Source organism: Pipistrellus kuhlii, unplaced genomic scaffold (assembly GCF_014108245.1).
Source record: "Pipistrellus kuhlii isolate mPipKuh1 unplaced genomic scaffold, mPipKuh1.p scaffold_m20_p_3, whole genome shotgun sequence".
Lineage (NCBI taxonomy): Eukaryota > Metazoa > Chordata > Mammalia > Chiroptera > Vespertilionidae > Pipistrellus > Pipistrellus kuhlii.
The window spans coordinates 134888240-134915081 of NW_023425529.1; the positions used below are offsets into that span (position 1 = coordinate 134888240).

At 39.1% G+C, this 26842-nt stretch overlaps 1 protein-coding gene across 25 annotated transcripts in view; it reads left to right on the top strand.

Moving 5' to 3' along the window:
- The window catches only part of SCEL (sciellin), a 106976-nt gene that overhangs the window by 38769 nt on the left and 41365 nt on the right, over positions 1 to 26842 (top strand). For 17 of the 25 annotated variants that reach the window (XM_036455824.2, XM_036455835.2, XM_036455818.2 and 14 more), the window contains 5 exons: positions 604 to 669; positions 17606 to 17686; positions 20190 to 20255; positions 22376 to 22435; positions 26317 to 26361. In XM_036455824.2, coding sequence (XP_036311717.1) covers positions 604 to 669; positions 17606 to 17686; positions 20190 to 20255; positions 22376 to 22435; positions 26317 to 26361 — 318 coding nt within the window. The remainder of the gene's footprint in view (positions 1 to 603; positions 670 to 17605; positions 17687 to 20189; positions 20256 to 22375; positions 22436 to 26316; positions 26362 to 26842) is intronic. The other 8 variants (XM_036455827.2, XM_036455829.2, XM_036455821.2 and 5 more) reach the window with 7 other exon arrangements.

Here is a 26842-nt window from a genome sequence, read left to right on the forward strand (position 1 = left end):
TTTTAATTGTTGACAGTATTACAGATGTTCCCCATTTCCCCCTCCTCCCCTGCCTTGCCCCCTTCACCGAACCCCTACCCCAGTGGTCGGCAAACTCGTTAGTCTACAGAGCCAAATATCAACAGTACAATGATTGTAATTTCTTTTGAGAGCCAAATTTTTTAAACTTAAATTTCTTCTAACGGTACTTCTTCAAAATAGACTCGCCCAGGCCCGGGTATTTTGTGTAAGAGTCACACTCAAGGGGCCAAAGAGCCGCAGTTTGCTGACCATGGCCCTATCCCATCCCAGGCCTCCACTGCGCTAGTGTCCATGCCAGTGGCTATGAATATGTGTATATATGCTCCTTGGTTAATCTCTCTTCCACCCCTAACCCTGTTCCCTTTCCCCCTCCTCACTGAGATCTAGGACAGTTACTTTCTACTGCATTTATGAAATAGCCTGTATTGTATTTCCCGGGGCCTTGTAAAAAAGTCATCTCGTTGCCTTTGTTTAGTCTAATTATTTTCAGCTTTTCCTGTAGACATGTGTGTATGTGTGTGGGGGTGAGGGGTATCAGGCCTTTCAAGCACAGTGTTGATAACTGATGTCATTTCTTCACAGACAGTCCTGGTTTCCACCACCCCCTCCAGGATATAATGCCACTCCAGGCACAGGAGCAAGCAGAAGGTAAGGGAGAGGTGCCAAATGTAGTTGCTATGTAATTTGATGGGGAAAAGTGTTAGATATTGACAATGTGTAATTGTGGATGTGACAATTTTGTGAACTCTGAGTGCTGAACAAGACAATGCCCCTTGGAATGCAGCCCTGGTAGGAAATCTGACAAACTGTAAGGAGTACATAAATAGCTGTATTAGTTTGCTAAGGGCCGCTGGAACAACCTACTACAAACGGGGTGGCTTAACAAAAATGTATTGTTTCATAGGTCTGGAGAATAGAAGTCTGAGGTCAAAGTGTCAGCAGGGTTGGTTCCTTCTAAGGGCTGTGAGAGAGGATGTGTTCCATGCCCGTCCTTAGCTTCTGGTGGTTTCTTGACAACTTTTGCCATGTCCTAATTTGTATAACCATCATCCTGATCTGTGCTTCATTTTCACATGGTATCCTCCCTGTGTGTGTGTGTGTTCAAATTTCCCTTTCTTATAAGGACACCAGTCATATCAAATATGGGGCCCATTCTACTCCAGGATGACCTAATCCTAACTGAACTAATTACATCTACCATGAGCCTATTTCCCAATAAGAGCACTTTCTCAGGCACTGTGCATTAGGACTTCACCATATGGATTTAACTGGTAAGAGTGGCAGAGGAGAGAACAGAGTCAAGCACCAAGCAGGGCTCCCACACGGACCCTGTATACAGGCCCACCCAGCCCAGGCCAGTGAGATGCTAGGCACATTCTCAGATCCCTGCTCAGGGGCAGGAGGGGTAAATGGTGGCAGCACATGTGAGAGGGGACCTCTGGGTGGCCACTCTGGTCCTGGCTACTGATTTAGGCTTTCTGGTCCTCAGTTCCTTCCTGGTTCTGCCTGCAATCCTGGTCCCCCTACCTGGCTCAGCCTCCCCTCTCCATCCTGGCCCCAGATGGCCCCTATGGCTTCTCAGAGACTTCCTGGCAGCCCTGTCACATGTGTTCACATGGAGAAAGGGGTCTGTGTGAAGCAGAAGCAGCTGTATAAATGTGGGGGCAGGGGCAAGTCCTCAGGGGTCACTTGGACAGTTTGCTGATGATGCTCTGGTTGTCAACCTGGAGGTTGGACAGGCTCTTCAGCTCCTCTTCCAGCTCATCAGCTCATCAGCCTTGCGCTCCGGGGCCCTGCACTCAAATCTCTCAAGCTCCAGGAGGGCCGGCCTCTCTGCAAAGCACGCCTTTCTCTGTGTGGCGCACTCCAGCTCCACACTGAGCTGCGCCAGCCGCAGTGTGGTCTGGGTAAGGGCCTCACGAAATCTCTCGTTCTCAATGTGCAGCTCTGCATAGAGCTTCCCGAAGACTCCCTCAGTCTCTTCTGATTCCGGCTGGGGTTCTGGGGTTTCAGGGGGAAGGGCTGGATTCTGGCTGATGTCTGCTGGCTTTGCCTCCTACCCCTCCACAGGCCCTTTCCTCTCCTTGCCAACTCTGTGGTGCTCTCTGGAGGCCTGTGGTCCCTGTCCCTGCCTGTCAGGCACCTCTACTCTCTGGGCAGGGCCATTAGAATTCTCAACCCCAGGGACTTGGGGCTGCCAGGAAAGGTCCAGGCTCTGTTCAGCCAGCTCTTGATTGGGATGGGAGAGTCTGATCAGGGGCAGGCTGGCAGGGGGCAGGGGTATGAGGTTGGCCGGCCCCACCCCCTGTTCGAGCTAGTTTGCAGGCTACAGTGGGCAGCAGCAGTTCACTGAAGGCGGGTGGGAGCTCCTGAGGCCTGCAGGAGGCAGGAACGAGAGGCAGGAGTGAGCCACTGCTGTGGGAGGCAGGAGTGAGCTGCCGCTGCCCACAGGAGGTGGAAGGGAGCTGCTACTACCTGTGGGATTCAGGGGGAGGGACCAAGAGATCAGAAGTTCAGCCCACTTGCCAGTCAATGCCACCTTATGATGACCAGTTGTTTGGTTGTTTCGGGCACATTGTCCCCTTGTTATCTATCTATCTATCTATCTATCTATCTATCTATCTATCTATCTATCTAGATAGCAAGGGGACATAGCAAGGGGATATAACATTAATGAACATGCTGAATAATCACAACTTGGAATTATATCCACTTTCTGTTAAAATATTCTTTTAAAAAAGCCTACTCATTATTAGGTGACTTCCAATTATATGAACTGTCAAATATGAATTATATTTCTAGTTTAAAACCTTCTTTCCCCTTGTTTAGATATTTCTCTATGAGTGATACTTGGCTACCTAAGTGGGAAAAGTTTTAACTAGGAGTTAAAACTAGCTGTTATTACTTCCCGAGTATTATAAAATCCATCAACTTTTGTCTTGATAAAGAATCACTGGCACTTAGAAATATATATACTACTTATTTCCAAAATAACTTAGTACTTTTGTCTTCTATTTAGTATTCCAATATTAATGTAAATTATTATTATAGTAAGCAACTGGTTATATAACTGTGCAAAAATGTGGAAGGATTATTCATGAGTTAACATCTCATGTTCTCAATGTGCATTGAGCTGTGGATCTATGCACAGAACTGGCAGATCTTGGCTGTGTGCCCTTACAATGAATGCTTGCTGAATGTGATTTACATGGAAGATAAAGTGCTCCTATTTCTGATTCCTGGCTCAGGTCCACAGCACCAGAACTAAGGAAAAGAGAAGATTATTGGACTCGGTTGATCAGTTTAGATATTCATTCCTTTTATAGAGCACAGATTATTAATATAATGGCTAAACTAAAAGACTTCTCTGTGAGGAGTAGAGCTAATTCCATGCCACGCTTTTGGGGAGAAGAGGAGAGTAATAACAACACAGCAATGCCTCTTATTTCTAAAGTGCTTTTTTTTGGAAGAGCTCAAAGGAAAGCTTCTGTTTCTCACCTTTAATGCCAGGATATTCCCAGGGCTGAGAAATAGTCTTTTTAGTAAAAGCTGAAAAATAGAAGCAATTATTAAATGATGAAAGAAAGCAAAAGCTTCAAAAGAGACCTTTGTCCTCAGAAGAGCCCAAAGAAAATGAAAATAGGTCAAACACAAATTAAAAATATGCTCTTTTCTAAATTCTCACCTAAGGATAAGTTGTTTTTTTTAAACTGATTTTAGGGAGAGAGAGAGAGAGGGAAAAGGAGAGGAGAGGGAGATAGAAACATTGGTTGTCTCCCATACATGCCATGACTGAGGATCAAACCCACAACCTAAGTATGCACTCTGACTTGGATTCAAACCCAAAACCTTTTAGTGTATAGGATGTTCCAACCAACTGAGCCACCTGGCCAGAGCAAAAATGTGATTTTTAATATTAGCTAATAGCTCAATGTTAACCTTATTTTCTTTCATCCTTCACTTATATACTGGTTTCCTTCTCCCTTTTCTCTCCCCTCCCATCTTCTGCAAAGGAATTTTCCCTTAATACCGACACTCACTGTCTTTTATGTTTTTCATTTTGTGAACCTTCATTTGCTTTTCATCACATTATCTTTATTAGAGATTTCGTTTCTCCCACACGTCCCTCTTTGTGTAGCACATGTGAAAAAAGACCATCATACTCTGCAATCATTATAGAGATTAGCATTTTTACTGAACTTTTTGTTGTTGTTTGTTCTCAACTGAGGATATTTTTTTCCATTGATTTTTAAGGAAGGGGACAGAGAAAGAAAGAGGAACATCAAATGAGAGAGACACATGGATTGGTTGCCTCCTGCACATGCTCACCAAAGTAGGGAATGGAGCCTCCAACTGAAGTATGTGTTTTTGACCAGGAATGGAACCCTGAAGCCTTTTGTATACAGGCCAATGCTCTGACCACTGAGTACACTGGCCAGGGCACTGAATTTTTTAACCCTTGACCTTTCTGTGGCCTTTGAAACCATGGTCCACTCCATCCCTCCTTTGTTCCTTTTTTGACTTATATAGTGTGGAACAATCAAATTTAGTTGTGTTTGGATTCAAACTTCTGTTGGCATTGTTTTTGGATAAAAATCTATCACAGGCATGATGCAAACTGCACCTAAAAGGTCTCAAGCTTTAGAGACCTTTTAGGTCTCTAAAAGAAAATATAAATAATATTTATATTTATATGTTTACCTATACCTATGACTACATAAGTCTGTGCTTATGTCTATATTATTTTTACATCTACATCTAATTCTATATATTCAGTTAACTTAAGGCTAGTGAAGTCAACTAGAGCTTAAATGATAATATTTAATTTTCTAAAATAACCATAAATTTTAACCAAAAAAAAGCAATTTCCTAAAATAAGTATCATTTTATTGAATGATATCCATTAGTTTTTCAATGAAATGGTCAAGAGCTGTGTGATCAAATAAAATTCTGGAGTTAAGAATTGAATATCTGTGAAAGCTTCTTGGCCCCCTTTTGATAAAACAAGATTAAAGAGATAAGTTGTAATTCATGTCAGTGAGACATAGCATGTAAAGTTTGGAACTTAAATGAAACCTCTATTAGCTGATTTCTAAGGCAGCTCCTTAGTCATCAGGAGATAAATGTTCTCTGACCTCCTCTTCCTTCTCTTGCTGAGAAGGGAAACAATCAGCATAGTGTTTGGAATGACCAACCTATGCCAACACTATTGTTTTCTCTGAAATCTATCCAAGGCCATCAGAACCTATAATTTTTTTCATTTTAATAAAGACTGAAACAAGATCTTAGGTGTTCTTCATTACATTCATCTGTCTCTCTGATCAAACCCCTGCTTCACTGTTTTTCTCCCCTTTCCATGTCCTTTCATCTTAAAATAATGTTTCCTGAAATTTAATAGCCCTATCTTACAAAAAAAAAAGTGAAAAACCATGAAGTTCTCAGAATTGTTAATGATACTTTCCATCTCCACTTTCTGGTTCCTGTCATGATTAGTTCATGAAAACAGCTCTCCCAGGTCAGTAGTGATCTTGCTGATAAATTCTTTTTGACCTCTCAGTCCCTATGACTCCTTGTCCTTTCAAAAGGCACCACTGGCCATTCCTGCCTTTATGAAGTCTCTATCCTTGTTCTTTTGACAAATATCCCCCTCTTCACCACCACCACACTCTCTGGGTTTTAGTTCTCTAGCCATTCTTTCTCAGGTTCCTTTACTAAGGATGCCAAGGATGACATGTTGATCTTCCTAAAGGTTCCAAGTTGTTCTTCTCTTCTGAGTCTGTGCCCTGTCCTTCTACAGCATCTTCCATGCCCAGGGCTCTAATGGACACTTGTTTGCTCTCAACTCCATCATTTATGTCCATTCCATACCTATCTGAGTTACCTTGGGTGACCACCTGCCTACTCAATGCCTTCACTTCAATATCTGAAAAGCACTGCAAACTCAACATGCTCACAATGAAATTCACAATTTTCTACACCAACCTGGTTCTCTATGTCAGCCAGGCAGCACCACTGAAAATTTGCAGTTATTTTTTTTTTTACATCTTTCTATTCTTAAACACCAATGTTCAACCCACCAGCAAGTCCCGTCAATTGACTTCTGAATGCCTCTTGAATCTATATACCTCTTTCCATTTCTATCATCATGTCACTCCTGGATCACAACTGCAGCTACCTAAGTATTCTCCCTTCTTCACACTGATACACACTTCCCTAATCTCTTCTTTACACAGTTGCCAGAGTTATATATATATATATATATATATATATATATATATATATATATATATATATATATATTTAATTGGAACATATCACACTCCTAAGTAAAAATTTTGACCTTTATCATACTTAGAATAAGGATACAAATCTGTAGTGTTGACTGCCAGCTCAGACCCTCATAACTCCCCTGTGCTCTCTGTTCCAACTTTTCATAGACCCTTCACACATAAGGCTTCCTCTGCTGGGAATGCAAGAGGGTCAGTTGAGCTCTTGTGGCCATATTTTAATCTGATTCCAAAATGTCACTCAGACTTATCTCTGTTGTGTTCTCTCTGCTCTGCACTAACTCAGGCATAAGTGATAGCAGTTTCTTTTCCTTGGTTTGTCCAAATACCACTTGCATAAGATTTTAATAAGATTTTAATGTGGGATGGCAGGAGTGGTAGTAATGCATTGTAGAAGCCCAGAACAAACTATGTAAAATGTTACATTACAAATTCCTATTTGTAAGTTCCTTGGCCACCCCTGCTATTGGTCCTTTCTCATTGGCTGACATTATCTCTGTAGGCATGACCCTGTTGCTAGTCGCTCAGCAGCCCCTCACTTCTTCTTTCTTCCATCTCTCTTTTCCTCATTTTCCTCTTCCTCTCTTCTTCTCCCTCCCCCTCCCCTAATTCCTACAAATTACTTATGCCAGGTAGTTTAGGTCTCTGTATCTGTGCCAGACTATCCTCATAGAAGCTTATCCTCATAACTAAACATAATGTTATACTCACTCTTTGGGAAACCCTATTTTTAAAGCTGCCTTTAAAAATAAAATTATTTTTCATGTCCCAACAATATAAACATCCAGTCACACACACTTAAAATGTCAAAACTGTCATTGACCTCTCTATCTCCTTTACTACCTTTATTCAGTCATTGCAGTTCCAGGGAAATGCTGATCAAGGAAAAAGATGTGACCACCTGGTGGCAGTAGCACACTATAGGCTTCATTCTGATGGTACTTTGACAGGTTGTCATGGGGAGGAAGTGACTGACAGCATGAGACTTGGGGGTGAGTGGGTTGTGTTGGTCAGAGATGAGGCTTACATGTCTAGGTGACCCCACTTAGCAACATAGTGGGAGTTTCAAAGGGTAAGAGCAGCTTGGGGTCTTTTATAACTCCAAGATTTGGATAATATATGGTTGTACAAGTAACTATAACACAAGATCAACTGTGGGATCATGAAAAAAGCATCAACATTTTTTTGGGAACTCTGATGTGGTAAGAAGAGCTTCTAATAAGGGATTCAGAAAAAGGTCCTGAAAGAAGTGGGATTGAGGAGAGGCAGGAGAGAAATTACAGTGCTAGGCTTTCAATCCCAGGATGATTTTAAACATAGTGGTGTCACCAATCAGTGTAGGAAGAAATAGGAGCATAATGAGAAGTACATAGTTAGTCTTATGAAGCTGCATGTGTGTTGAGTTTAGCAGGTAGAGCCTGGGATACTGGAAGGATATATTTGTAGAGATAATTGCCAAGCAGTGAGAAATGGGAGAGGTGCTCAGACAAGGTTGGCCAGAGATTTGATTTGGGAATGAGCCCCAAATTTTAAATATGGTATCTTCAGAGTGAAGTTACCTAAGGATAAAATATTAAAGAGGAAGAGAATGAAAGTTGAACATTTATATGTGTCTATACAAGGGGTGGTAGAGGAGGAACCAGAAAATGAGACCTTAACTAGTGCAAGTATGTGGTAAAGGTGCAGTGCAATGGGAAGCAGCCAAAACCAGCCCGTTCTTCACATTTTACTTCCTCCACACAGCTTTCTCAGTCCAAGGGGTGGTCTTTGTAATCTGAACTCAGAAAGCTTATGGTCTGCAATCCATCGTGGATGACCTTTAAACATTACTTACTGTAGGGGCATATTCATTGACTAGATAGCATCATCTTATATAATCCTTTAACTCATCAATATATTTGTCCATAGTAATTTGTTAATAAGTACATAGTGATTAACCACTTTTAATATTTCTTAGTATATACAAGATAAGGAATTTCCCTCAACTCCTTATCAGAGTTGTCTTGATTCTATGTGCTTAAGTTATGATGACTATTTAAACTTAGCTCTTGCCCTGATCGGTTTGGCTCCATGGTTAGAGCGGTGGCCCACAGAACAAAGGGTCATGGGCTCAATTCCTGGTCAAGGGCATGTACCTCGGTTGCAGGTTTGATCCCACTCAGTAGAGGAATGAGTGGGAGGCAACCAATTAATGTGTATCTCTCACATTAATCTCTCTCTCTCTCTCTCTCTCTCTCTCTCTCTCTCTCTCTCTCTCCTTCCCTCCCTCTCTCCTTCCCTCTCCCTCCCTCCTTCCCTCCTTCTTTTCTTCCTCCTTCTCCCTACCTTCCACTCTGTCTAAAAATCAATGGAAAAATATCCTCAAGTGAGAATTTAAAAAAGATAATAATAGAATAAACATAGCTCTCTCTTTCTTCCCCAAAACTTATTGAGCTCCAACTGTGTGCTAAAAAAGACCTTTGCTAGAATTCAGGAGTGCAGAGATGTGTAAACCCAGTCCCTATTTCAAGAAATTCAAAGCCCATGGGGGAGTCAGTTTGAGCCAGGAGTGCTAAACATGAAGCCTGTCCCCAGCTGAGTGGCTGTTTGGAGGTATGATAAGCACAAAGGCTGACAGAGCCACAGAATATGTGGCAGCACAGGGAGGAAGGCAATGAAAGATGTGTTTGAGGTACAGTAAGGCCCAAAGAGAAGATGCCTGAGGTAAACCTTAAAGAATGGATCAGAGTAAGCCTGGTGCAGAGGTGAGGAGAGGACAGAGCTCTTCCGAGCAGCAAGGAGAGGAGCAGATTCTAATGCCAGAATGCATGCTGTGATGTGTGTATGCGTGCATTCATGTGTCTATTTGTGTGTGCAGAACTACGGGATTTCTATCCAGGACACCTTCTCTGCATTCATCCTTTATCAGTTGTATTTAGTAGCAGCAGGAAATCTGATAATTCCAAATATGATGTCATTTGGAACAATGTTATTTAGTATAAGAAATTATGGAGACATACTCATTTATAATTTGTGATAAGGTCCGGTACCTTTTCAGAATATAATTTCTGTTTTAAGAGTTGATGCTTTGCTGTTATGTAATTTCAGCTCTGACTATGCACTAGAGATTGTGAAATGTATATAAAAGAAAACACAAATATAATCATTGTGCAAAATTATTAGAAGGCCAGAGCCAGTGAGAGTTGTTCCCTTTTCACTTCTTTCATTTGGAGATTTATTAAAAGGCCAGACATCAAAACTGTTTGTCACTAATCATTAGTATATGCCCTAACTTTCAAGTTCCTAAATCTTTTCTCACCTTCCAGTCCTTCAGGAGTGATAATATTTGCCAGGTTTGATCCAAATAGAATGGATACTAGGTGCCTTTTGTGAGAAATGCTTAGTTGCATCACAATGAAATATGGAAACAAGATTTCTGGAAAGTTGATGTTGAAGTTGCTTCTGATTTCAGGACCTACCTTTCAATATTAGTATTCTGTTTATAGCAAATCCAGTGCTTCTGATGATGCACTTAGGTGACTTAGAGACTCAGTGGTTAAATGCCACATGAAGCTCTTGGAAGTTAAGTTAAGGTAGTTGCTCACCAGGCAGCATGAATGTTTATGACTGTTACCCAATGTTTAATGATTCAGAATTAACACAAAAGCCATCACCACCAGGAACAACAAAACAACAATGTGGTTGTTTATTTTTTCTTCCTGAAATCATTTTCAAAGACAGAACAAAATACGCAATATCTGGTAAAACAAATCATGGAGAAACACCTAGGAAAATGACCATATAGTTAAATGCTTGCTTGCTATGTTCTTTCACACTTTTTCATCCAGATCTGTTTTAACCTCTTTTCCTTCAGTGGTTTTCAGTTTCTGTTAGCTGATTGGTAGATTTTGGCAGGGGGGTGGGGGGGAATCATGATTGAGAAGTGTGTTGCCATGGCAACCTTGCACTACAGTTATATATATTTTTTTGTCTGTTACTATAAATGGTAAAATATAAGCTATCTAATTATGCTGCAATGTTTTTAACTCCTTGGGAACCAAACCTCCACAAAGTTTGCTGTCATACTAAATAGAAACAATATATTTTACTTTTACCTCAACAAAAATGTGTATATTAACTAGAATCTGCTTTGTAAAAATGAAGATTCTAATGCACTCAGTAAAATGTCTAAGTGCAGTGATTTTAAAACCTTATTTGAATGCCTAAAATGCCCATTCAAAACTTTAAAACACACACACACACACACACACATTCAACGTTATCCTGAGTTAAGGGGTATTATTGTTAGAAGTGTTATTCAAATAAAATGAGGAGGAAGCGGATACACAATGTGGAATGAAGGTCTGAATCTTTAGCACTCAGCTGCTTTTTCCTCAGTCCTGTGGGATCAACATAGACAGCCTCTGACCTCCTGACACTAGTTTTAATTAACTCATACATTCAAACAGCAACAAACAGAAAATATCCCTGTTTCCTCTCAACCCAGATTCCCACTGCCCCTCCATCCTTTAGAGCCTGGGCTGTCTCTGCCTTGACAGGGGAACCCCTTGAAGTATGACAAAGGAGGGAGCCTTCAGGTTCAGAAGCAGGGGCAAAGAAGAAGCTGTGAAAATCAAGATTCCTTGGGGCAAGCTCTCTGTCCCAAACATCACCCTCCAAACTAAAACTCCCTCTGCCCCAGCCATAAAACCAAATTCTTCCATTAAAAAAAAAATTTCATCATTTAGTATTGCCTAAAGGTTATCAGCTATAGGTTATAAGTCTCACCTCAGTTAATAGCATGAACACCTGACAGGCTAAAGGGCTGTCTGGTAATTCAAATCTTAGTGTCAATACATAAATCAGAGGTTTTCTCTGCTAAAACTGGGAAGAATTGGAGCACATTGAGGCACTAGTAGTTTTGATTTTGTGGAGAGCAGATGGCTTTGGAGGTAGGGAAGCTTGGAGGTGGGTGGCAGGAGCGTACTGTGACATAGGACATTACTTCCACAAGCCTTGGGGAGGACAGTGGTAATACCAGGTTGGGGGGAGGAATGCAAGGACCAATGTTTTATTTAGGACTATCCTCATAACTTGTTAAATGGAGGGCTCTTCTCCTCTTGGGCATGTACAGAATGCCATGTAAGTGGAATCACATAGTATATAGAATCTTTTGAATCTGCCATTTTTTTTTCACATAGCATAATAACATGTGAGATTCATCCATACTGTTGCATGTATTAATAGTTCAGTCCTTTTTGTTGCTAAATAGTATTCCAGTGTATGGAGATACAAAGTTTATTTACTTATTCACCAGTTGAAAGACATATATATATATATATATATATATATATATATCCCAAAAGATGCTTTAAATATTCACATACAGGTCTTCATTTGACCATGTGTATTTATTTCTCTTGAATAAATGTCTACAGGTGGGATTGCTAGGTCATATAGTGAGTATGTATTTAATTTTATGAGAAGCTGCCAAACACTTTTTAAAGTGGCTGCACCATTTTTGCATTCCCACAAGCAATGTATGGGAGTCCATGTTTTCCACTTTCTAAGCATTTCTTAATATTGTCAACTTAAAAAACATATTAGCCATTCAAATAGGTGTGTAGTGTATCTCAGTGGTTTAAATTTGCATTTTCCTGGAGACTAGTGATGTTGGACATCTTCATGAGCTTATTTGTCATGTATACATCTTCTTTGGTGAAATGTCTGTTCAAATTATCTAATTTTTGATTGGTAGCTAGTTTACTTCTTGTTTACTTTTGAGATTTTTTTTTTGAAAAGGCATTCTGTTTACAAGTTCTTTGTCAGATATGTGATTAAAAAAATTTCCCCCCCAGTGTATGGCATGTATTTTTCATCCTCTTAATGTCTTTTGCAAAGTTTTCAGTTTAATGAAGTCCAATTTATCAAGTTGTGTGTTTTTTTAAGTGAATTATACTTTTGGTACTGCATCTAAGAACACTTTGCCTACCCCATGGTCACAAATATTTTTCTTCTAAAAGTGGTATAGTTGTATGTTTTATATGTAACTCTATGACTCATTTCTAATAGACTCATTTTGAATGCTGAAAATGCTTATAATTTCACCTGATAATTGTTGAACTGTTCTTACTATGTCTTTGAGAAAAACTTTTAAGGACCAAAAGATGCTATGACTTCACCAAGACTTGAAATTTTCTCTCTTTGTATCTACTGACCACCTAAAAGGGTTATTAATGTTCTTATAGATCCAACATAAATTATACTAATTAAGATTTTATGAACCACAACAGCATCCATATACATTAGGAAAGTGCAGTAGACAATGTGCAAGGTGCTTGGTCTACAGCAAGTTCTTGGGGCCCCGTGGAACTGAGAACTCCTTATAATAACTCTGCCTTCCCATAGTTGTGTAATGGGTTGAAGCCAGAGCTCAGGGCCATCTTTTCCTTTTATGAATAAACTAGAGGCCTGGTACATGTTGCTGGAACTCATTAAATATAAGTTCCATCTCTTTTATCATCATTGGACTAAGAAATAAAATTTGTGGGATACAAAAGCCGGACATAATGAAAAGTGAAAATGAAATTCATAATTAAATATTAGAGTCAATTGTTCTAGTTTCAATCTAGATGCTAGGTTTTAATCCTAGGTTTTAATCCTATGCTGCAATAATAGAAATATTCTTCACAAAGTCAGTTTTGAGCAGAAGTCACAGAGCTAAGCTGATTATTAAAAACAAGCAAACACAATAACAACACTATGAGAAGATATGATCTTTGCAGTAGCATATGAAAAGGAAGTGATAGGAATAGCTTTACAATGTTATTTCTATTAGCTCTCATCCTTGCACTACTATCTGCAAGTTTTCACATGCTTCTTGTGAGTGCTGCCATTTTATCCCTGAAAGTTATTCATTACAGTTATAGCCTCTAATGTGTTGGCATTAGTCCTGCAAAGGTCTTGTGGGACTGAGGGAAAGAGAGGGAAGAGCCAGGGTCAATTAATCCAAGCTTAAACATATGTCTCAAAGTGGTATTCAAACAGGATCATTCTACATGAATGTCTCTTGTTTCCTTCTCTTCAAAACATCCTAGGTCCTAGCTTCCTGCTTTGCTCTTGTATTTTAATCCCCTTGCTTAGCATCACCTCGAGCTCCTGGCATGGCTTGAATATTTCTCTCATTTCCCCGGAGGGCTAGGGTCCTATCATCTGGGACTGTCATTGCAGAGTTGCAAATGACACCTTCTTTGAAATGAATTGAAGTCAATGTGGCATTGCCTAGCCCCTGCCCAGCAGAGGTGTAAATGCGTTACCCTCAGAAATAAATATGCTCCCCAACTTTTCTTGGCTTTGGCAACTCTACGCCCACCTTTTCTTTTCTTTCCTGGGTATGCTCCAAACCATCTCCACACATCTCTGCCTCTCAGACATACCCAATCAGTATTTTCCCTCCTTTTGGGGGCCTTAGCCATTCCAAACTGGAAGAAACTTGGCTTTTCATCAATGAGTTCTGGCATAAACACTGTTTGGCATCATCCTTTTTTAATCCTCGTTTTCATCTTGTCACCCTCTCCTGCCTATTCTCAGATATCCAGTGCCCTGTGCAGATCCATGATTACCCAGAACTGACTACCTTCGTACCCCTATCCTTTACCCCTGGGAGAAAAGCATATAATTAGCTAATCCACACAGGTACAATAAAGACACACGATCATGTGAGTGATATCAAATTATCCCCCAAATGGGGATATTTTTTGAGAAGATGATGGCAACACTAGTAAATTACTATCTAATTGTAAACTCTAACTCTGAGTCACAATAGGAGACCACTTTTATGTAAATAGGTTTTCCCAGCGTATCATGTAACACAAAAAACTCAGCTGAACACCTGGCACCTACTAGGTACACAGGTGTGGAATCAACAATGGACTTCTTCTGTGGTGCAGCTGAACTTAAAGATTTTGAAAGTTTCAGACCCCGCTTCAAGTACCCATTTCCTTCTTTACCAAATAGAAACTCATCTAATTGCTCCTCTCACTTATTTCACACATCTTTATTGGACACCCATGTCATACACAATTCTAGTACTTGAGATACAACTATCCTTTTAGGAGCTTACAGTCCAGTGTGAAGACAGAAAATTATGTGTAATCCAAAACATCATGATATGTTTTGTGAAGACGGTGTGCTGTGAGAAACACAGGAATGTTCCCAACACAGTGTTGGGTACCTCTAGAGACAGTAACGCACAAGCCAAAGTCTGAACGGCAAGGAGGAGGTATCCAGGTGAAAGGGAGGAGGTAATACTCCAGAGAGGATCCAGAATATGGTGATGTGTGTGTGTAGGGGTGAGGGGGATAGAAAATGCAAGTAATTGGCACAGGTTCAGTTAGGGGTTCCTGTGGGGTAAAAACAAAGACCATAGCACTAGGCACTTCTTGAGCACTTAACAGTCAGGCAGTGCTCTAAAGGGTTCATGCCCTTCTCCTGGCTTCAGTTCCACCATCAACATGAGAGTCAGGAAACCCACCATTCTCCACTCTCTGCTGCTCACTGCCCATCACCCAGTCTCACTACCACACTCTGGGAGAAAGCTCTGGGACTAATTCATCTATGTCTGCCAACCTTGTTAACATCATCATGATCTCCCAAATCCTTCCACAGTGCCTCATGGATGTGCCATCCAGTATCATCAAAACTTGCTGCTCTTTAACCTAGTCTCTGCCTGAATGATCTCTCACTTCTTTGTTGGTTCTCCTAGAGGACCCTGTTCCCACAGCCTTCCTCTCAGGGAGGACTGTTTTCCTCCGATCCACATGTCACGGGGCTCTGTTTGCTCCTCGTTGCTACTTCCTATCAATTTTAATTCCCTCCTCCTTTGCACGCCTCATCTTCTTTGAGCCATGCCATTGTGCACTTCTCTTCCTCATTGGAATTATCTGAAGGTCTCTGGATCATTCTTTTCACTCCTTGAAGATTTTGGCATCAGGCTCATTGCCTCTCATAGTCATGCCTCGTATCAGAATGCTTGGTGATTTCAAAACCTTTGAAGAGGATCTTTTCCCAACCTGGCCTTTCATTTTCTTGACTCCTCCAATGATCTTGTCCTTGAGCATACCTGAGCCACCCATAGGTATTGCTCTTGTAGGTAACCACACACAGTATAAAATTTCAAATTCAAAGCTTTCTCTCTCTGGCTTCCACTTTCTGTCTATCCAGCTCCCACCCCTCCAGTTTTCTGATTCCAGAAATTTCTTACCCCCACCACAACCACCAATCCATTAATTTTATTATCCTTTCACAGTTTATTATCCTCTCTTCCCCTCTCTCCATATCCATATTTCCCTCCATGTCAATCTCATGGTCCCTCGTTGTAATCTCTTCTATGTGTGCCCCTCCCCTCCCTTGCTACTATTCTTTTGTTGTATTTACTTGGATAAATTCTAAACTTAGTTGAATTCAACTCTCGGTATATTCTCCCAAAGCAACTTAATATGGCAAGATAAAACAATGTTAACTAGCCTTATTTTAATTCTATGAGTACTAACCTTAACTGAGCCATTGGTGCTGCCCAAGGAGCCATTAAGAGGCAGTATGGGTTGGAGAGGGTTCCTGGAGCCAGATTTTTTGGTTCAGAGTCCTCATTTTTTGCACCATCAACTGTAGCCTCTTCATTGGATCATTCCCATCATCATGTCTACCTACTCTAGTAACCTTCCTTGACCTTCATGTAGCTATGTGTCTTTTCTCTCTTCACTGTGAAACACCTCAATGTCACTACTTCCCATTTTCTCTTAAAACCACTCCTGTAATGTTTCTTCACCACTGCTCCATCAAAACTGCTCTTATCAGAGTTACCAATGATCATTATATTGCCAAAACCATGCTAACAACCAGTCCTTGTTTTGTTTGATTTATCAATGGCATTTGGCATGGCCAGTTACTCTTTGGAACACTTACTCCTTGTTAACATCTGCACCCTCACATTTCTCCCAACACTCTTTTGCTATTTTCTTCTCATATTCTTGACATCTAAAAATATTACAGGTCCCAGGGCTCAACTCTTGCCCACTTTTCATTTCTACTTACACTAACCCTTGGTGACTTCATCCAGTTTCAAGTATTAAACATTACCTGTAATTTGATCATGCCCATATTTATATGCTCTTCCATGGATGTTCTCGTGGCTCATTTATCACTTCCTTTAGGTCTTGGCTCAAATTTTACTTCACAGAGAGGCCTTCCCAGGCCATTCTATATAAAATACTATTCCTACCCCTTATTCTGTTTTATTTTTATCCATATAGCACTTTTTCTATCTATCATATATTTATTTGTTTACTGAAAGCCTTTTGAGAACAGAGAAATTGTCCATTTTTGTATAATGCCTTATACATAGAAAGCTACCAATAAATGTTTACAAATAAGAGCATGATTTCATTCAATTCTGACAACACCCCAGCAATCCTAGTAGAAGGGTTATTACAGAAGAAGAAACTGGGTCTGGTTTACTCATGGTCATACAGCTGACAGTTCTGGCAGCCTAGGTGTAGAGCCTACATGTTCACCTAATGTGCTGCAGGGACCATAGAGGTACACAGAGTCTAGATCAAGGCTACTTTCAATGGGTATGGAATTTATCTTGAGAATGATATGGACAATTGGGATGTTTGTGGTGGTGATGTGAGTGACATGCTCTGGGTAGGATGCTGACTCAATTCAAAATAGTACATCAGTTCCTAACTCCAGTTCCTAGGTCATCCAGTCAGGCACTGTTGCAAAGTTTAGGCTGACAGTATGTCTATGCTTTCTAGCATCAAACTGGCCTGTACTAACAACATTTAAGGGGGATTTAGAAAATAATTTCAAATCAACTTTACCTTGAGGTCTGTGGAATTGAAAACCTTCCTTGCTGTTTCTGTAGCTGCCTGATAGTTGACATAATTCCTTAAGGGGCTTATATATTAATACCCAAGAGCCATGCTCAGGTGCTGCTGATCCAAAACTGCCATGACTTGAGCCAAATAGCCTAGCAAAGTATTAAGCTATTTAAAAAACACACTCATGTTTTAAATCATAGTTAAAGAAGATAAGACTTCCAAAATTTTGATTACATATTTAAAGTATCTATAATTTAAATATTTGACTTCTTTAAAGTTTAGTGCTTTTTAGATTTGACCTTTTAGTTATCTCATGTATGGGGGTTGTACAATGCATAAGATATTTTAATGTAGGTAATAAGTACATTTGATTAATAGATGCTAAAATAGATCACGTTTCCAAGGTGAAATGAACTGCTGTGTTCTATTTTAAAGGGAACCAGGTGTTCATCCTCCAATACCACCAAAGCCCAGTTCTCCTGTTTTATCTCCTAACCAGCTGAGACGGGATAATAGGTAAGACCTAGCACTCCAAAATTTCTGAAATGAAGAAGTTCAAGGAAAATGAAAGCAGTTGAACTGTGACCTGTTTTTGTGTAAAGTATGGGTGTGTTTTGTGTGTACATTTATTTAAAAAACTTGTAAAACTTTCCTACTTCTGTTTGTCAACACAAGTGTATGTTTATGTTTACTTATGACCATTAATTGTCTTTGGAAATACAATTTCTAGATAGAAACTGAACAATGTCAATGTCTAGGAAGTGTTCATGCTCAGATGCCCTCTAATTTATGTAGTAGGAACCGATATGCAAGGAACCTCTCTCTCTCTTTCATAAATATACATGCCCACATACATATAGTTTTTATTATATGCATATATATACAATATATATATATACAAAAGCATCATATATACAGTATATGTACATATACTGTATATATATATATATATATGTATTTTACATGTATGTATATGGTTTATATTCAGTCATAGTTAGGTTTCCCATTAAAAACTACAATTTTTGATCAAAGATGTTTTTGAAACTTTTTGTTACTGCTCAAATCCTCCCTAGGTAAGAAATACCACTGAGTAGTTTTTAGTCTTATTTCAGCTAAGAAATTTGTTATTTACTTCAAAACTATCACAAATATTGAAAAATATTCTAATTAACTTGTCTCCAAATCAGGAATAAAAGACAGACTGCTTTTCTACTTTGAATCTCTGACATTCTATAATTAGTACTAAGAAACAAATTCAGAGACCTGAACATCTTCACATGTGTTTTTATTAAACTGTTTAATAAGCTCAAATCACTTTTCAAGTTGTACATTGCACATTTCCATTATTATTGTGAAACTTAAAAATGGTGTCTCAATTAAGACTATCATCAAATCCACTTCATTGCCTGCCTTTGATGCTTTTGTATTTTTGCTTTTCAATGGTGATTTTTTTTACAACATGTAAGGCAATTCTGGAACTATTCTCTAGTAAGAGGGTAGCTGCAGCTAGAAAATGCTAATTAGGCGATGGAGCTATGTAGCAGTAAGTGTTTGGCCCATTGGTTAAAACCCCAGGTCTGAATTTCTATCCAGTAAAACTTCATAGGGACTTTGAAATGTTCTTAGAATAAAAGTATACATTTATATATATATAAATGTATACTTTTATTCTAAGAACATTTCCCCCCCAGCCACCCCCCCCCCCCCCCCCCCGCAAAGGAGAGGATAGAGAGTTAGAAACATCAATGAGAGAGAAACATTAATCAGCTGCCTCCTGCACACCCCCTACTGGAGATGTGTCCGCAACCAAGGAACATGCCCTTGACTGGAATTGAATCTGGGACCCTTCAGTCCGCAGGCTGATGCTCTGTCCACTGAGCCAAACCAGTTAGGACAATGATACATTTTTTCAATGTGTCAAGAGAATACATCATCATTGAGTTAATGAAAAATATAAGCCATATTTATAACATTTTTTTGTATAATGGTTATAATTATACTCTTAAAAATAACTTTTTAAGCTCTTTATCTTAAATTGTATTTTCTTTTATACCATTGATCAATTAAATCTTTATTTAAATAGCATTTTTAGGGGGCTAACATAAATTGGATTTAGTACTCCTAAATTCTAATCTAAAATCAGCAACTCTAGAGTAGTGAATTTATGTAGATTCAAAAGAAGATAAATTTCATGGGAATTGGTCTAATCCATTTTAAGCAGTCTAATTTATTTCTTCCACCAATGATCTTAAAAATAAAAGTAGGACAACTTACATGCTTTAAGTTCTGATTATTTTAATCACAGCAAGATGGTTTTAATGAAAGAACATGGAAGGGAAGTGTTCCTTAGGTAATTAACACAAGTCCTCAGGAGCACAAAGAAAAGGTGAATACAATTTCTTGAGAACAAGCAAGAATGTGTAAGTAGGTCAATAAGATACTGGGAAAAAGAGCAGAGAAAAACCTATATCATAAGTTGTGACAGAACCTAGCATCATAGAACTTAATTCTGTCAATTAAATCTGAACATTCTGGATATAGTGCGTATACTGGAAATTTAAAAATTTTTCCCATCATATTTGAGCAGTTATATTTCATGATAGTATTCAAATGGAACATTTTTAAGAAAAAATTACTCATCTGATGTCTAATATAAAAAATTATTATTAATATTTTAAAATATTATATCATTATCTAAAAGAGATAGGTATCAAAATGCTCTATTGATGACTGAAACTAAAATAAAACAAACATAAATGTACATATTTAGAATAGATATTGCTATATATACTCAGTGGTTAAAAATACATTAAGTGAGATAAACTAAATTGGAAAGTTACTATATTAGACTCTATAATTTCAAAAGGAATCTGCGGTTGAGTTCTAGAGAAATTTGTTATCTCAAATAGTGTTCTAATACACTTTGATTTTTTGGACATAAATGTTTTGTTAACAATTTAAATTTTATAGAGAAGTGTTTTCTTACCTAACAAATATTATTTTAACTTTTAAAATACAGGCAGATTTGTCCACCAAAAGCAAGTGTATATTCAGAAAACAACAGATCTGCTGAAAGAAATATAAGGTAAAATGAACTATTTCTATGTCTATGCATTTATAGAAATGATAAAATCTGCTTTATTAGAACACTTAAAAATACTAAATAATCCTATATAATAAAAGCCTAATATACTAAGTGTCCAGTCAACAAGTCAGCTGATCAACCAATCAAAGCGTAATATGCTAATGATATGTTAAGGTCCTCAACCACTTGCTATGACATGCACTGACCGCCAGGGAGCAGACAGTTTACTGGTCGACCAGTCGCTCTGACCTGCACTGACCACCAGGGGGCAGATGCTCTGACTGATAGGTTAGCTTGCAGGGCGGGGTCTGGGTGATGTGGATAGAGCAGATGGGTAGGACATATCCTAGAGCCTTCCCACAATCCCTCTCTGGCTGGCCAATGGGTGACGTTGTAGAGCCAGTTTCTGCCAGATCCCACAGGGGGAGCACTACTCAGCCAGAAGCTGGGCTCATGGCTGGCAAGCGCAGCAGTGGTGCAGGAGCCTATCCCACCTCTGCGACAGCACTAAAGAAGGCCAATTGCTGCGGGCCTAAGCCATCAGTTGGACATCCCCCGAGGGCTCCCAGACTGCGAGAGGGTGCAGGCCAGACTGAGGGACCCCCTCGTGCACCGGGCCTCTAGTTAATAATAAAATAGTTAGTTTTCCAGCTGATTTCAATATAGTGGGAAATAAGTATTCTTATACGCACCTAAGAATTCTATTTACTTAATTTTTATTCTAAGATTTACATAAAGAAAGCAATCAAAATTGTCTGAACATAATAACAGAATAAGATTAAACCCCTTAGATAGGAAACCATCTCTTCATGTCCCAAGGCTGGTGTTGTATTAATGAATAGGTGGAAATCTAGTCATTCGATTGAACTTGTTCTACAAAAGCTTTGCCCATGGCTGTATAAATAAGGTCACCTCCAGTTCTACCTGCTTCATCAGGAAGAGGCCCACACATTGTATTGACAACTTTGGGAAAGGTTTTTCCAGGACAGTCCTGAGTTACGCCTGTTGTCTTCCACACTCTTCTAGTTTAGTATTTGTTGTGGATATATCATTATGACTTATTTTTTAGAAAAAATGCTATTTGAAATTAGCTTTTAAGCCAGTGCTATTTTATAGACCTATCAATATGATAAGCCAATTTTTATTATTATAAGTTTACCATTTTAATCATTATGGTAAACCAATTTTTCAGGCAAAACTTTTTTGAAACATAATACATCACACAGATACCTTACCTATGGGAAGCATCATGTTTCTCTAGTATCTAGTAACTTAAGGTGCAGCACTACTTCGCCATTTCCCAGACTGTGTCCCCATGTCCCACCAGAGGCTAATGCACGTCATGCAAAGGAAGGGTTCATTGGCCCAACACATTGAGGAAATACAAACAGAGTTCTCTGACATACGACTTCTCAAAGCCTTCAGTATGCATGTGTACCTTCTGAATCTCCAAAAGTTGGTTACACTTCTCAAATTTACTAGACTACAAAATTTTTTCTTTATCAAACATTGTGAAACACAGGCCTTAAATACAGGGAGACCTGTAAGGATTTTTTGAATTATTCCTTTTCATGATGTGTAGACTGAGGGACCCACATCAATTTAAGCTGTCTGGGTATCCTGTCCCATGTTTACAATGTACTTCCTTTCCCTTTGGAAGCCTAAGAAGACAGTGCCTCTTCACCTCATGTGAGGGATGAACCAATCATCTGAATAGGCTGCTTAATACTGACTGGTTTCGGTAGAAAAAGTTCTGAACATGCTTCTGTGTTTACTTGTGCAGTTTATTTTCTTTTCCACATCCTTCTTTTTAGGTGTAGAACTTCAGCCAATTACATTTTAGAAGAAACTGTAGTTGTTTCAGTGAGCACTAGATGGCAGAACCAATGTCCATGTGGAATGACAGCGTGGGGTGTGTGTGTGTGTGTGTGTGTGTGTGTGTGTGTGTATCATGAGTTGATATTATAGAACTATTTTGTTATTCAGTTAGGCTCAATAATCTCCAAATATCACATGAACTATGGCTTTTTTTTCCCTCCACTGAGAACAGTGAGAAATGTTAGCTGCTTCAAGGGTAGTTCTACTGTCATTGACCTGTATTTACTTTTCATTGTTTGAAGTCGTCAGGATCTGGAGAACATCGTCAAAGTGGCGACTTCACTTCAGAGAACTGACAAGGGGTGAGATCTCAGAGCTTTGAGCTTGTGTTTTTTTCTTCTCTTTATGTTTCAAAATGCTTTACCAGTACCTTAAAGTTCCCAGTATAAGCAACATTCTGATGTTTGTAATATAATACAGAATTTAAAAGAAGAAAGAATCAGTGTCTGTGGATGTGTCCTGAAAAATTTGCTGATATTTATGGATACTTTTCTTCCTCTGCTTTCTCTTCTGGTGACAGTACACAGCCTCATGACCTCAGCGTTCATGGTCTTGACCTCATTCCAAACCACCAGTCCTGTAATTATGTTGTTTGTCAGATCTCTATTTATTTCTCTCACAGCCTTCCCAGTTAGCATGTCCTAGACCATATTCAACTTTATTCCTAAAGAGGCTACTTCCTGACTTCTCCTCTGTTCTAATATTCATCTTTCTGGAGTCATTCTTGATTTGTCCAGGTCTTTTTCTCTCTATGTAACCAGACATATATGGATTAAATGTCTAAAGCACATGTGTCAAACACAAGGCCCGCGGGCCAAATCCGTCCCGCCAGGCCTTGCAATGTGGCCCGCACCTCACTGTCATCACTGCACTCCGCTGCGTTTCCATCACAATGACAGTTTATGACTGTTCAGTAAACCATTCGGCCCGCGATTTAGGCTGGATTTTAGATTTTGGCCCCTTCTCTGATTGAGTTCGACACCCCTAGTCTAAAGTATCCCTCATGCCCTTATGGCCTCACCCCTGTTCAAACTTTTATTTACTTCAGCGCAGGTTATTAGAGTAGCTTGTCCAGATTTACTTACACTCCTCCAGTCTCTGAACAATGACTACCCATCATCCCCACCAAAGTTCTTTTCCTAAGTTTCTGCTCGAACCCAACTCCACTGGCCCCCCATTGCCCACCCAATCACATAAAACCTCATACAAGGCCCTTGCTGAGCTGGCCCCAACCTAACATTCTGAAGTTATTTCTGACTTTACCCTTGCAGTTACCCTATATTCAATACCAGGTTAAATTGCTTCCTTTCTATAGTTTCCAGATACCCTGCCTTTGCTTATTCTGTTCTTCCCATTTCCAGCCTCAAGGTCACCATTTCCATCCACCCAAGTCCTACCTTTTTCAAGAACCAAGTCAAATATCACCTCTTCTAGGAAGTCTTCCCTTAGTGATCTAGTGAAATGTGACTTCTGCTTCTCTAAGCAATTAGAGCTCCACAATTTATATTTTATAACAACTAATCACATTGGTGCTATTTCGTGTTATTTATGTAAATATTTCATCATCTCTATCATCTCTAAGTCTGTCAGAGCAGATATTTTTTTCTTATTCATCATATGTTATTTACTGAGGCTAACCTGATGCTTTGTACAAAGTAGGTGTTTATAGAATATGGCAAAATAATGATGCACAGTGAGAAAACCTTGAATATAAAGATTTCATAGTTTAAATCCCATGCCTACAATTTTTTTTTCTTCATGGAATTTAGCAATGCTTAGTGTTACTAGGGATTGCAGCCTCGGTTGAAAGAACTGCAGAGAAGAAACAGAAGTGACACTTAGCTCTGTGCAAATTCACAAACAGAAGAGGAGCTCTGAATCTGGAAGGGAACTCGAGAGAGTATCAGGAATGTTTCATTTCCATTTCTCCTCTCATCAAATTAGAGCTCTAATTTAATTATTCATTTTGGTTCGAGGCAATATTTTGTTTTTAATAGGGTTTAAAAATAGATAGTTTTTGGTAAGTGAAAGGGAAGTTTAAGAGAAAGATAGGGGAGTGATACTGAAGAGATCACTGATTCTCATAAATCAAACAAAGACAACCAGAGTTGCAGTCCATTGAACTTTCCTGTCCACTCTCCCCAGCCATGACACACAGATTCCAAAGCCAGATACATTCTTCTCAGAGAGAAGTTGCTGCTTTGACAGGGGGGGGGGGGGGGGGGGGGGGGGGTAGGGGGCCCAGGGAAAATGTCTGTTGCTTCCGTAGCTGAGTATTGTTCCTGTGAGATGCTCATAGGGACTAGAATAGCTTTATTTATCCCAGCTGCTCTTTGTGAAGTTCCTTTGTGAAATTCTTATCTGATTAAAAGCATTTAATTTATTGCAAATGCAATGGTGAAACTTAATATCCAAAGCTTTCATCAATTTAAGGTCATTTTAAAAGCTGAACTTCTTCATTCAGGATGTAATCTCTATTTTATTTAATTTACTACAGAGTGTCTCCTCATGATTTATGCTAATTTTCTCGTGATAAACACGAGCAAACCCTAATCCTGATAATCTCATTATTGTGACTCATACCAGTCAGAAAGGTCTGTGGCTAAAATTTACAGGATTGTTAAATTTGCTCTTTCCCTTGGGGACATGGACAGAGTCACAGCCTCAGAGTTGGAAGGTAGAATTTCAAGCAAGAAAAGACAATGGGGCATTGTGTCAGGGGCCTGGGTAATGTTTGTCCCACATAAGGAGAGAAGATTCATTTTTTTTCACAGACAGTGACTTTTGTCTTTCAGTATTTATTCTCAGCCTTCAATCCTACCATAGAATACATAATATTACCTGAACAGGTTCAGCTATGGATGGTTGTTGATCTAATGTGCTCTTACGGGTCTCTAAGAGGACTGTTGTTGCTGTGTCAGGCCTCTTCAAAGCACATACATCACTCTGCAATTATACCTTTCTAAATCTAAGCCAATGTCTTGGCATCTCTAAATGCAGTTCAAAAGTGAAAAATGAAAATTTTATTATTGACTGGGAACTGTTTAATATAATGGCCAAGATTAATTTATGACTTGCCAGGCATCATAATAAGCACTTTATCCTCATTAGTTTATTGATTCTGTGAGGTGGGAACAATTCATATGCCTATTGTACAGATGGAGAAGTCAAGGCAGATATTAGGTAGCTCACCCAGAGTCGCCAACTCCTACGTGGTGAATCCTGCACTGGGATTCCTCACTTGGGAGCCTGATTGTGTAACTACCAAGTTACTGGGCCTCACAGCCTCCTGGTTAACACCAGTAATGAATCAAGAAAAAAGAGAAACATTGAGAAAGTATTAAAAACATGTGGTTCTCAATCAGGAAGCAGAGAGAACCAAAAATTTTTCATTGAAAAAATGAATGAGGGACACCAAAGAAATGGTGGTGAAGAGGGTGAGGAAAGGACACGCTTGAGGAGGGAAGAGGACCATCAAACCCACTGAGGCTGCTTTCTCGGGGAGAGCTGAGCTTGTGTTTCTAAGGAATATTCTGGTACCCAGAGGATTCGCTGAGACAGGTTGCTCTCAAAGAAGCAGCCAGTGAAGATTTTACAGTCCTCAAATACAAAAACAGGCTACCAAATTTAGCTGGCCTGGGATGAGGTTAACAAAAATTCAAGAAATCAGTCAGACTTAAGGATGAACAAATGTTATTGAATAGCTGCTTTGTGAAAATACATTGTGCAAGAGTAGGATCTATAATTAGGCAATGTACTTGTTGACTCAGTTAAAAACCGGTATTACGTATCTACTGGATGAAAGACACTATATGAAAGACTGAGGAAGATCTGAGGTAAAGCACAGTTCTAAATTCTAAGTGGGATATGTCTGTGTGCACACTTGTATGCACAGGAGCAGGGACAATCGTATGGGACAAGTTGCAGTTGTCATGTTAAGTGCATTCATGTAAGTGTCCTAGAGGAGGTACAAATAAAAAAATGCTGCTGGGATTGCAAAAATGGAGGGACTCTATTCAGTTGGAAGTCGGGGAAAGAAGTTTTTCAAGAAAGAGGTGTTTGTTAGATGGTAGAGGTGGGACACGTGTTGTATTTCAGAGAACTCAGCTGTTTTAAGGTGAATCTGCTCTTTGATTCTGGTCAGGCTTTGACTGATGTGAGATTTTTTTTTTTCTTCCAAAAGTGAAGAATTGGATAATATCATCAAAATGAACAAAAGCTTGAGTAGGTAAGATTTCAATACATTTATTTTTTGCTTTATTTCTGAATTACATGACATGACTTCTTATGTCTTTTCAATATTGGAGCATGAGGACTCACATTCTGGGCTAGGCAAAAGTATCCTACACATTTTGAATAAAAAGCTTGTGAAAATCATCATTGCATCATTATTATGAATGGTTACTATAATGCAAAGACTCTAATATTAAGGTGACTTTGATTTTCACATTCCATTTAATAAAGAAGTTAAATAAATAAATACATTTCTCTTCCCAAAATATTACCTTAGTATATAAACAGAGTTTGGTTTGATCACTACCTGCTGTTAGTTTAACCATTACATAAACCACTTATTATCTTAGGTAACATTATCTCTGTATTTTGAATCATTTGTAACTGTATACTTTAAAAATTATAAAAAAAAAATTGAGGTTTGTGTTAGAGAAGTGTGAAGTTTTTTTAAAAAAGATATATATTTATTGATTTCA